The sequence below is a fragment of the Melospiza georgiana genome, chromosome 1 (genome assembly GCF_028018845.1).
Source record: "Melospiza georgiana isolate bMelGeo1 chromosome 1, bMelGeo1.pri, whole genome shotgun sequence".
NCBI classification, from domain to species: Eukaryota; Metazoa; Chordata; class Aves; order Passeriformes; family Passerellidae; genus Melospiza; species Melospiza georgiana.
Genome location: NC_080430.1, coordinates 81,238,274 through 81,250,723, shown reverse-complemented (window position 1 = coordinate 81,250,723; position 12,450 = coordinate 81,238,274). Strand labels below are relative to the sequence as shown.

At 36.4% G+C, this 12,450-nt stretch overlaps 1 protein-coding gene across 2 annotated transcripts in view; it reads left to right on the top strand.

Annotated features, from left to right (window-relative positions):
• TRIO (trio Rho guanine nucleotide exchange factor) overlaps positions 1-12,450 on the top strand; it is a 245,234-nt gene that overhangs the window by 96,995 nt on the left and 135,789 nt on the right. For both annotated transcript variants that reach the window (XM_058036549.1, XM_058036559.1), the window contains exons 9-10: positions 1,295-1,525; positions 8,746-8,868. In XM_058036549.1, the coding sequence (XP_057892532.1) occupies positions 1,295-1,525; positions 8,746-8,868 (354 nt within the window). The remainder of the gene's footprint in view (positions 1-1,294; positions 1,526-8,745; positions 8,869-12,450) is intronic.

Genomic DNA, 12,450 nt, shown 5'->3' with positions numbered 1-12,450 from the left:
ATGGACTATGCATTTTTTCTGCTGACCTGACTTTACTGGAGCTAATTTCAGAAGTGAGCATCATTCTCTGTGTTGATACTCATTTCTAAAATGAAAGAGCTTGAACTGAAACTGAGAAATAAACTCCCGTGTAGCCTAATTATCAGAAAAGAATTTTCATTTGGATCTGTTTGACTACCGAATAACAAATGTAACATGTGCCTAGACTTAGTAGAAATTGTTGAAAAGAGCTACTGGGGGAAGGCCTTGGCAAATTTGGTGTTTCTGACATAGTGTGGATTTGATGGATTCAGGCTATTCTTTATACTTGTGTCTTGTGGTTTCAGATGATTTTTGTTCCTACTTGCTAAATGAGCTGTTAGAAAAGTTCTTTGCAGGTAGCTGAATGATACTGAATTGTAACAGCTCTCTGAGCTTCATGCTAAAAGTGACTGACAGGGTAAACACCAATAAAAAGTGGTTTTAACGCTAAATGTTGGTAGTGACCAGATTAGAGAGGATTTTTGCTTTTTAATTAGCATGCAAGGTAAATCTCAATATTTCTGCTGTGATATAAATCAGAGAAGACAACAGTTTGAAATGACAAATGTTTCCTGTCAGTATCAGTAGTTAAACACATTTTGGAAAACAGTATCTTTCTATGCTACGTGGAAAGGATTTAAGTGATTTAATCAGAATTAAGTTTGCCATTACAAAAGTTTTCCCTTGGCTTACCAGTAACAGTAATAATTTAGAAGTTGTAAATCGTGTCAGATTGAATAATGTACTAAGTTTTATATCTGTTGGTTTAAATGTATTTTTCAAATATTAACCTACGGAAAGTAACCTCCCTGTTCACCTTTACATCAAATGAAGAGAGAGATGGTTTTGGAAGGATAATTCTGGACAAATGCTTAATTTTAGGTCTTTTGTTGACTAGGGAAAGAGATGAATATTTATTCAAAGTTAGATTCAACTAGTTTTTTTAAAAAAGCTCACAACAACAACAGAAAACTCAAACCAAACAAAAAATCCCAAAACTGAAGGAAAGTCATTCTTAAAGTAATGAAGAAATGGAAAGACAGGCTGTTATTTAGAAGAGTGATACTTCTTAAAATTATTTTACAGAGAAGGAGAATATATTTTTCCTATAGCAGCTGCATGTAGGTAATAATTTCTGCAATAAAATAAGTCTTCATCATTGCTCTCTGAGTTCTTGAAGACATTTAGAACTGAGAGAAGGGGTGGGGTACGAAGTAGTAGCCCAACAAGCTTTTGGCAAGACCTGTAATTCTTCATCCTTTCTGGTGGTCAGGTGAGCCAAGATGGGAAGTCACTCCTTGATAAACTTCAGAGACCTTTGACTCCTGGGAGCTCTGATTCCCTCACCGCGTCTGCCAACTACTCCAAAGCAGTTCATCACGTCCTGGATGTCATCCATGAAGTCTTGCATCACCAGCGCCAACTGGAAAACATCTGGCAGCATCGAAAGGTCCGCTTGCACCAGCGGCTGCAGCTCTGCGTTTTTCAGCAGGATGTTCAACAGGTAGGTTTTGTTTCACTTGCCTGAATGCCTTTGTATTCTGTCAGCCTGATGGCACTGACAGGTGAGTTTTCACTGCTGATTTCCATGGGTTTTTTTGTACAACAAGTGAGTAGTTGCATGGGATTGACTGAATGATACCATGTTCTCTGTATTATCAGAATTTAGCTATTGACTATTAAGGATAAGAATTATAGTTGAAAGTTAGTTCCACTTCATAGTGTTCTGATTTTAAATTAATTTATTTATTTTAAGTCATATATGATGAAAAAGATTTTTAATATAGGCAGCTGTTCTGAGTTTGTGCTGGAAACTGACATTCACATTCTAGGTTAAATTCTGGACTTGAAGTGTCAAAAAGGCTTCTTGTTGTAACATGCAAAAAATTAATAGTGTTATTCTGTAAAATTTTGGTTTTAAATCCTCAGTGATACTTAATTGACTTAATAGTGTTTCTTTAAAACCTGAGAGTAGTTATTCTAAAAATTACAAAAATTATAATTTAAAACAATTTAAATAATTATAATTATAAAAATTACAGATGAGATTACTTTCTGATAATAACACTGTTCTTGAATTAATTGTTATTACCTGCTATTTTTTTATTATTATGACAATATCTGTGAAAGTTAGTAGTTACATAAAGGCATTAGTATCTCTGACACACCTTTGTGTTTGAAAGTAAAACAAAATAAAATTCCTTGCTTGATGGATTTTTAATAAGCATAAAATGTTAGCTTTGAACTTCAATTAACAGAGACATGAGTAATTTTCCTTTAAGAGCTCATCTTCATAAAAAACTAAAGATGGCCAGTATTTGCTGATCATGGTCTTTCATTTCAGTGTAATAATATCCACAAATTACAACTTCTGAATGGAGATTTTTAGATAGATAGCCATAGTTCTGGTTAAAGTAATCTTTTTTCATCATAATTAGTTGCACTTTTAGCTAAATTTCTTGTACTTTTCTGTTTCAAGAAGATACTGGGTGTGAGCAGTTGGGAGTGAAATAACTGATTTTCATAATTTACAGTAGTTGAAAAAGGTAATTTAGGCAGATGATGGGGAGACTGAGCAATCCTGATAACTGAAGTTTCTTTGACGTCTGGTGACTATCTCTTCATATAATTAAAGAAAATAACTTAAATACTTAGCAGTAAATTTTACAAAATCTTCAAAACTTTATTACTTTTTTTTAATCTAAAAAGAAGCAAACATTGGAAGACAGACTGTTATCCAGATTGTCAACGCTGAGATGTGACAAAGGATGTAGAAAGACATGAAGAGTATTAGCTGACAAAAAAAGTGGAAGAAAGCAGAGGGAATGTTATGAATGGTCAGCAAGGGCACAGAGAACAGAAGATTCCATTAATTATGCCATTGTCTAAATCCTTGAGGCTCTCCATGAAGATTACAACATAAGTAGTGGCTAGTAAGGAGTGTCCAGTGCTGGTACTTGCATGAGTAGTCAGTGAAGGGCCAACTCAAGAATATGCTGTGATTCTGTGATGAGCCCACAAATTAATCACATCTTAAATTGAAAAGGCTTCATAAGGAATCTTCAGAAACTGAAATTAACACAGTAGTTTGATTCTCAGAGAAAAATGTAGGTCCTTTCAGCAGTCTGGTGCCAAAAAGTATGGATTGGATGGTAAAACTTCCTCCTCTAGTTTGAATTGAGTTCAAGTAGGACCTACTTAGGCAATCTAGGCCAAGGGGTCTCCTGAGGTAATTTGCCAGGTGCATAATTCAAGTTTCAGGCCTGTAGGCCAGGCTTTAGGCAATTTATTTCCTGGGGGAAGGTGTTCATTAAATGCTGCGGAGTCTTACTGTACTGCTCCTACTCTTTACTTTTAGTATCTTGGGAGTCCTAAAATGCTTGTAGGAAACTTTCATTTTCTGCTCCATCCTAAATCATGGCTGTTGGTGTGGAGGAGTTAGTCTCAGACTGCTTTGTTCTTTGAAGATGGCAAATAACCCATCATTAAACTCAAGTCATTGTGCAGTCACCACCAGGTTCTTCAGCAAGATGCTGGATTTTTCTTCTCTGTATTGGACTCATCAGCCTTTGGAACTGTTGCATTTAAGATGAAGTAGTTGCAGATTTGAAAAAATCAAAGTGGACAGCTTTACATATTTTTATAACTTCCAGTATCAGGAATTTGCTACCCAAGTCATGGATGTGGATTGTGAGTACACCAGAAATTTTCAGTGTGAACCAGTTGACTCGAGAATGTTGATCCACAGTGACTTATTATTCAGCACATGCTTTACCTACTGGTGGTGAAATTTCTTTCATCCTGTTTATGCCTGTGGTTTCTTTGTATGCTTTGCAAGACATTGAATTAAGGTAGAAAGAGATCCTCTTGACAGGTTAAAGCTGCAGCCTTGTGCCTAATGCACATCTTTATCAACCACATGAAATTTCAAGCTAGATGTGTACAGAGATGCAGCCCTTGCTTGCTGTCTTCCTAAGCCCTTCCCTTAGTATGCAGTAATTACCACTGTCAGAGATTGAGCTGTCCTTTGGTTTATCTCTGTAATGACTGTTAATTGCTGAAATGCTGCATGTGCAAGTATAACTCTTTATGTTGCTTTAACTTAACTTTACAGATATTGGGTATTTTTGGCACTGCATTATGAATCACAGTGTGAAGTTTGGTTGCTGTTCCCGTTCATAATACAACTTTTCATACTGGCATTTCAGTGCAGGTCAATCTGTAGGACAATGACCATTCAACATCCATACCAGACAGATTACTCTAATAGCCACAGCAGATGTCTTAGAGATTGTAGTTCCCTCAGCTTTGGAAATTTACCTGGGGGGAAAAAAGTGATCTCAAATAAAAACATTATTTTTTCTTGCAAAAAAAAGGCAAAACAACTTTATCAGATCATCCTAATTTATCTGAGCAATGTTAGTTTTTCATTTGAATACTCATTAACACCATTCAATGCATGACGTTACTCTGGTTTGAGGTATTATTTAATTTATATCCGAGACAGTTCTGGAATGGTTTATGTAGAGCTCCAAAGCAACTTTCTTTCTAAAATACTTGAGTTTTTGTTAGCTCATTCTCTCTTTGTTCAAATGTTAAACAAACTCAAGATTGATTGAGAAGATAACATGAAAACATCTTTTAACTATTGTTAGTAAAGTTAAATGTGGTGGGTTTTTTTTCATTTGAGAATAAGCTAAGTGTGGCCCTCTGCCACTGTTTATAGTTAGTTTGCACATAATGGCAAGCAACCAAGAGCATTGTAAGTGAATCTATAACTGTCCTTAGGCATGAGTCTGATTTCCTCCTCCCTCTGCTGGATTAATGAAGTAACTCAGTCCATGGAAGTGTTAAGTGAGTGACAGAGTGGAGTTGGAGGAGGGAATTGGCCGTGTTGAGCTGGTACTTCACTTTATGTTACTTCCACCTTAGAAAGCTCATTGGGTTTTTTCTTCTGTCTTGCACGTTCTTGTACACTGGAAAGCTGTTTCTAGTGGAGCTTTCCAAATCAACAGAAACATTGTGGTGGTGTCTTGAGTACACCAAGAGTCATCTGCTGATGTACTACTGAGCAAGTAGTAAGGAAAGCAGTGCATGAAATAATGAAAACAGTAGATAAGAAGTGAATAACAGAAAATCTGACATTTGAAATGTGAAAATGTATAACAGTCTTAAACTGAATGGAATTCTAAGTTTGACTTTAGGTAGCAGAAGCATGCTGGGAGATCTAGTTCCCAGTTAGTTTGTATATTAACATCTAAAAAATTGGGTGTTTATATTAATTTAAAAAAAAAAAGTCTGGCCACTGGCACTCAGCCCTTCTTCATGCTAGTAAAAGTATGATTTTATGTTTAAGAGTTAATAAGCTTACAAGTAGATAATACTCAGCCTTTCACCTAAGGAACAGAGCTGAATTATTCTGATATGAAGCAATAAAGCAGACTTGGAACAGCAATATGGTCTGCTTTTCTAGGCCATGAAAGGTCAAAATTGTGCATAAAGATGATGCTTCTGGTAGAGTGATACTGGCTGACACTTGTATGATTGGAGTTTTGGTGCCTGAAAAACTCTCCTGATAGCTTGCAAGCCAGAAATTAGTAAAACATGATGGTAGGAAGTGTTTTGAGGGTTTTTTTTTTTTTTTTTTTTCTTTTGGGGGGGGGGGTGGGACAGGGATTACTTATTTTTGTTGTTATTGTTTGGGGGGGGTGTGTTTTGATTTGGTTTGGCTTGGGGTTTTTCCCCCCCAAAAATACATTTATTTGATCATAGTGAGTGTCTTCTCTGTCCCTTCTGGATAAATGTGCTGCTTCCTGCTTGATCTGCCTGCCTGAAAACAGGTTACAGTCACTGATTTCAGCCTTGAGTAATGAAGGGCGGGCCATGAATGCTTGCTACTTGCTAGCAACAACATGATTTCACTGTGTGATTCCCATGTGGCTTTTGAAGGCGGTTCCAGTGTAAAATGGGACTTTTTTTGAGAGAGTATTTCCGCATTTTAACTGTCCGAAGATCAGAAATGCAGATATTTCCATCTTCCCCTTCTGAATGCTATGTCAGCAGCAAGTAAGTGGAGATCAGAATAGTGAATGTATGTAAAGTAGGTAAAGGGGTGGGGGGTGAGGAATGGATAATAATGTGGGAAAGACTGGTGCAAAGAAGCACCATGAATCTGCAAAAGATCAGGCTTACTTCTACAAGCAATATACCACATATTTTGCAGCCATGAGCAATGATTTTTTTTAAATGAAGCTGTCTTTCCATAGTAGTTTCTTCTTTCATGTATTCTTTTGGGAGTTAGAAATGTAAGCATTTTTCTAGATCCTGGGCATAAGGATGGTTTTGCTGAGACTGCAGTAGAACTTAATTGCATCATTAAAGCAACTTGCTGCAGTGGAGGTTGATTCACTATTCACCCTTTGACTGAAAAGTGTTGAGCCTCTTAGACTTCTATGGATTACTTAAGTACCAGACTGAATTCCATTTGCTTTCAGTATTGGTAGAAGAGTCCTTAGTGTCTCAGTGTGATGATTTCTGTAACTCTTATACATTTGCTTCCCCTTCCTGGGAGAGAGGTAAGTTGCTAAAAGGCTGGTATCAGTGCCAGTAATGGTATTGTACTTTGATTGAAGTGGTATGCAAAGCACTTACTGATGAGAAGAGCCTAACTTGACTCTGCCTCTACATGCTGTAAAATTCCCAAGAGTGCTTCCTCAGTTTTTTTAAGAATCAAGGTGTGAAGACTGAACACTAATGAGATGTGTATTCATACTGATTTCACTTCGAGGCAGTAATGTTTTTCTAGTTGAGTGGTTTATGTCATGATCTGTGTACTGAATTTCTATGACAATTTCTTCCCTTGAGAAGTTATTCAGCATTATTCGAAGCAAAAATCATTCTCCCTGGGCTGCTTTCTGCATTTCATCCCATGCTTTCTGGGACTGATTTTACTGTTGATTTCATTTGTTAGCTTGTAACTGTTAGTAGTCTCCAGAGTCCAGTCTAATTATTTCATCCAAACATATCTCTTTTCAGCTCTTTTTATAACGGGACAAGTAGTCTCCTGAAACTAGTCAAAAGTATTGGTAATAATAACTGAGGCTATGTTTAGCTCCTCACTCTCCTTTTTCTGATCAATATTTTACCTTGAAAGAAGAAAATGAAAACTTGTGTTGACCTAAAACACAATAATATTCTTTTGGCAATACTTACTGGGAAAACAAGTATTGCAGAAGTTAAGTATGGAGATTTAATGAAGTGTTGGTGATTTGAAGTGGCTGTATTTTGGGGTATTAGGGAATTGTTTGTTGTTTTGAAGATGTCCAGTAGGAGAGAGCTTGCAAACGGAAAAATACTTGCATGGTCAAGATAAATGAGAAAACCATGTTTTCATTCTTTTTCTAAAGAAAGCATGGATGTTTTTCATGGGAATGGTGTGTGGGATTATGTGTGTATTGAATGTGATCGAGAGTGATGTTGCAGGAATGGCTCTCAAATCTGTGTGGAAGGAAAAAAAAGTCTCTCTTTAGTTAAACTCAGTTACACTTTCAGTAAAAGAAAACTGGGGAGAAACGTCACCCAACTTTAGAAATCAGAGTAAAGGACACTAGTAGGTAAGAGATACAGTACAGGCTTTTGGAAGTTATTTTCAAAACCAACTAAAATATTAATGTTTTAAAGAAACAAGAACGCTGAAGGTAAATGCTAGGTAAGGTGTTCTGCACCACTGTGTAAGTGCTGTGTAGATATGGTTAGCTGACTTCAGATAATTGCTTATGTGCTGTTGTTTTTAATTCTAAATGTCATTCTTGAACCTTTTGAGTATCTTCCAAAAAATTGAATACCATGTGCATACTGAACTAATGGATTAAGTTATGGCTAGGAAGTAGTAGTTTGAAGAGAGGTTAGATGTTTTTGTTCATTCACTCATCAGAAATTTGGTATGTGTGCTGGAATCTTTTGTGTTAATTGACAGAAGCTAATTACATGTACAGTTTTTACTGTTTATAAAACTGTCAGCCCAGTCATTCTACCCAGTGGTAGAAGCATAAAGGTCTTTAAAATGTCTTTTGTTCACCACTTTTTCAGCGATAAAATTTACAATAAACAATTATGTCTGATATTTTGAGGTGATAGATGCTTCTTAAGAGCTGGAGCATATTCCTTCATATGCTCTGAATACAGACATTTATCTCATAATGATTTCAGCTAATTTTTCTTGTGTTAATTGAAGTTAGTTACTACTGAATCTTACTTCTTGACTTAATGATATGTAGAAGGTGAAGTGAGTTCTCATCTAAAGTAGAACTTCACTGTGTTATTCACCAGCAATATGCAAGCTTCATTAATGTTAACCTTGCAGAAAAATGTCAGCTGAAGGTGTAAACAGATTAGAGCGACCCTCTCAAGGGGTCTTGCCACTTGGATCAGATTACTGTCAAATTGATGAATGTGGAGAAATGGGGTTGTCCTTTGTAGGCTTCAAAGTACAGATATAATCTTGAATCGTACTATTTTGCTAGTTTGAGCTAATTACTGCCTTGAGAAAAGTTAAATGAGATGTAATTAATGTCCTTCAGTGGCAACATTGTGTTTTAATCCAGCAGTTCAGTTCTTTTTCAGCAGTGCCTTTACAGCTTCTCAAATGCTTGAATAATTGTCTTTTTGTTGTAACATTTAATACAGCAACTCAGGATTTCTGTGTGTCTCTCTTCTGTACCACAGGTGTTGGATTGGATTGAAAACCATGGAGAAGCTTTTCTTAGCAAACACACTGGAGTGGGAAAATCCCTGCATCGGGCCAGAGCTTTGCAGAAACGCCATGAAGACTTCGAGGAGGTTGCACAGGTAAAAGCAATCACATGAAGGACTGTACACTTGTCATGGAAATAAATGAAAAATTCCTGCTTTTGCACTTAAGAGCTGTGCAGAGGGAGCCCCACTACAAAACATTCCATTCCAGGAAGGGACTGTTTTGTTTCTGTTGCAAGTTTTTATTGCATTTCTGCTTTATGCTCTAGCTTCGAGATGAAAAAGACAAACTTCCATAGTCCTAGAGGGTGTGAGCCTTAAAGTAAAATAGAACTGCTCTGGCATCATCATTATTATTATTCTTAGTGATAGTAGTAGTATAATTATTATTTCAAAAGCATTCTTTCAAATATTGATATACAGAAGAATGAAAGTTCTCCTCTTAAAAGTAGCTTAGTTCCATGGGATTCTAGGATTTTAACTTTCATGCAGCCTGTAAGAGAGGATGGAGATGAATTGAAAGTCTTGCTTTCTGACTTTAAGCTTGGGGAGCTCCCACATTCTCACTGCAGTCTCATGGAGAGGCAGGGGTACTCCAAAGAAACCAGGTGAGCCAGCAAACTGGCCAACCTGGCTTAAGTTTTTTTTCTTTAAATACAATTGAGTTTGTAAATGTCCTCCTTTTCTGAATAACCTTTAGTTTAGCCTTAAGTTATGATACAAGTTCAGAACTCAACTTTATGTGAAAAAAAATCAAAACAAATAGAGATTCAAAGGAATGCAGGGAAGTTAACAAGGAGCTGGTGTAGCTGTTAGCCTCTAAAAGGGGGGATGTGAGGTGAAGAACAACCTTGTGACGGAAGCTGAAGGCTAGAATCCTCCCCATTAGGAACATGCGCTGTCTGTCCAGGCTTAATGATTGGTAAGAGAAAACATTATTTCCAAGATTAATGAAGAAAAATCTCCGAAGGTGAGGTTGATATAGGGGTGCTTCAGTCAAACAGAAGACAACATTATTAGATAATTGTGGCATTGGATGCAGGAGCTTGGCAGTGTCACCTGTTATGGGGAATGCATCACAAGTGTTGTTTACAGTTTGCCTGTCTAGTGGAAGATTAAACTCTTGATAAAATTTTATTGTAAGTACAGTCTTGGAGCACTCCAGTGGCTGAGGACTTGAAATAGCATCAGAAAACTTCCTCAATATTGATTTCCTGTAAAATTTTCAAAAAGAATAGGTTTTGTTACTTTTGTATATATACATGCTGGATTTTCTATATGCATGTCTATTACTTAATTTTTAGTAAAAAGTAACGTTTTCCATGTGGAAATACTTATTTTTCTGGGTCAGACAAGCAGGAGTCTATTTCTGTAAGATACTTAACAAAGCCTGAATGATCTCATACTTAATACTGTATTATTTGGGAAAATAAGAAGAAAATGTTTGAGTAGCCAAAAGTGGACGAAGTGCATAGAAATGTTACTTGGATGTTAAAAAAAGCATCTTGTTAATTTGCATTAGACTTTAAAGCAGAAAATTTTAAAGCAAATGTTTGCTAAAAACTTCCCCAAACTGAATGTTACTGGAGTTTGAAATTATCTCTTCAGGGAATGGGTGTAAGTTCTATTTATGGAGATACTGAAAACTTAGATTGGTCAAAGAACTTAAATATACTACAGGGGACTATCTTCCACTGATAGAAGGATGGACAAAATGATCTAATAAGTATTTTTTTCATCTCTAACTCTTGAATCTGTAGTGAGTTACTGCCAAGAGAGGCACACCCTCTGAGTTGTTCCTCTTACTTGCTGTAAAACTGAATATAAGCAGCCCAAAAGGCATTCCTGTTGTTGCTGTTACAAGGAAGATTATGTTCAAGTAGAAAGCAGGACTCTGCACTCCTTGTTAAAGCATCAGTAACTTTTGGCTGACTTATTTTCTGCCTACATTTCTGGTTGGTCCAGGTCTTTGTTGTGTTTTTTTTATTTTGAGCTTTTTTTGTTATTGTTGTTGCTCTTTCTGTTGTGATTTTGGTTTTGTTTGTTTTTAATAGTACTCTGGGCATTATTAGGGGTTTTCAGTCAGTTCCAGCCAGAAGCTGAGAGTAATGTTAAATGAAGTGTCACTGGCATGGCAATGTTCTGGCAACTCCAGGGAGTCTGCAGTTATGTTGACATGTTTCTGGTCAAAGGCTAACTCCTGATTTTGAGGGGAGTGAAAATTATTTTTTCTTTTTTCTTCCTTTCTGCTTTTTCCCACATTCTTTTTTTAATGTGAATGAGGTGCCATTTCCTCAACAGCGTTCAAAGAGATGTTAAAATAAGCTGTGTGTCAAATAAAATAGACGTTCCAGTCAATGGACTGTAGTCTCACAAATTATTCACTTCTAAATTCATGTGAAATGAAGGTTTGTTTCTCTTTATTTAACACTTTTTATTACCACTACAAAAGCTAGGTAGTCAAAACTCAGCTAATAATCCTCCTTAAATTCTGATTCCAAATTAATTTTACACATACATACTTTGACTTGCACCCACTATTGTAAAATCGTGTTTTTCTTTTCATGTGAAGCCTGTCCAGTTCAACTTCTACTTACCCATCTTTTTCTTTCTTTTTTGACTCTCTCTCCATGTTCACCTTTGTGTCCATAAGACCATTCAGTTAAAGTGTTAAGTGTCCAAATTTTGACATAATTGAGTCACTTATTGGCATGAATTTTCAGCTTACAAGCACTGGATACAGGTCAATATTGCAGTTGTACTTCTCTGTGCATTTTTGTCTGAAATTCTAAATCAGCTTTTTTTGTTTCAAATGTCATCTCTGTCCACTTTTTGACAGTAGTCTATGCTCAAAAACCACAAAAGGTGTATGGCAACAATTAATTAGTGGGTTTTCCACAGGTAAGTCTTCTTGGTGCAAGAGATGCACAGGAAAGCTCATTGCAGATCTTGTCTGAATACACCATTCATTTCCCTACCAACACCTGTTTCCATCTCCTTTAAGGTTATAAAAATGGGTTATGAATTTGGACTGGTTCTGAACTTTACCCATAAATGGTTGCAATACATCAAATTAAAGGTCCATGTCTTAAACTCGCTTGTGGCTATCACCAGATGCATAAAGAAAAGGGACTGTATGCTTAAAAAGTTACCTTTACCCTCCCAGCCTGTTTGATGTTGGAACTGAAGGATGCATCTGAACCAGTCACTGATGGACTTTTCTTTCCTTAATTGGGCTACTTTTTCAACCCCTTTATGATCTTGGAATGTATTCCACGCCCTGTGGCAATGAGTTATGCAATTTAATTGCTCCTTAGATGAAAAGTACTTTGCTTTTTCATTTTAAGTGTATTGTCTGATGCTTAAATGTGATAGTGTCCACTGTACTTAATGAGTCATCTATCTTATTTTCTGTACCTTTAATGATTTGTACACCTCTGCTGGTCTCCAGCCATCCATGTGTCCCTCTTCCCTTTCCAGAGCACAGTAAACTCCAAGTTGTTTGAAGTGCAGTCCATATCTCCAATTATTTCTGTTTATTGTCAGTAGTAGTCATTTCTGCAGTAGTGTCTGAAATTTAATCTTTGGGTTTTCTTTGATGTGGCACTTCATATGCTTTCTAAAAATATGGTGTTTGTTCTTTGTGAATAATATTGAGAAAACATTATTTAACAGAAA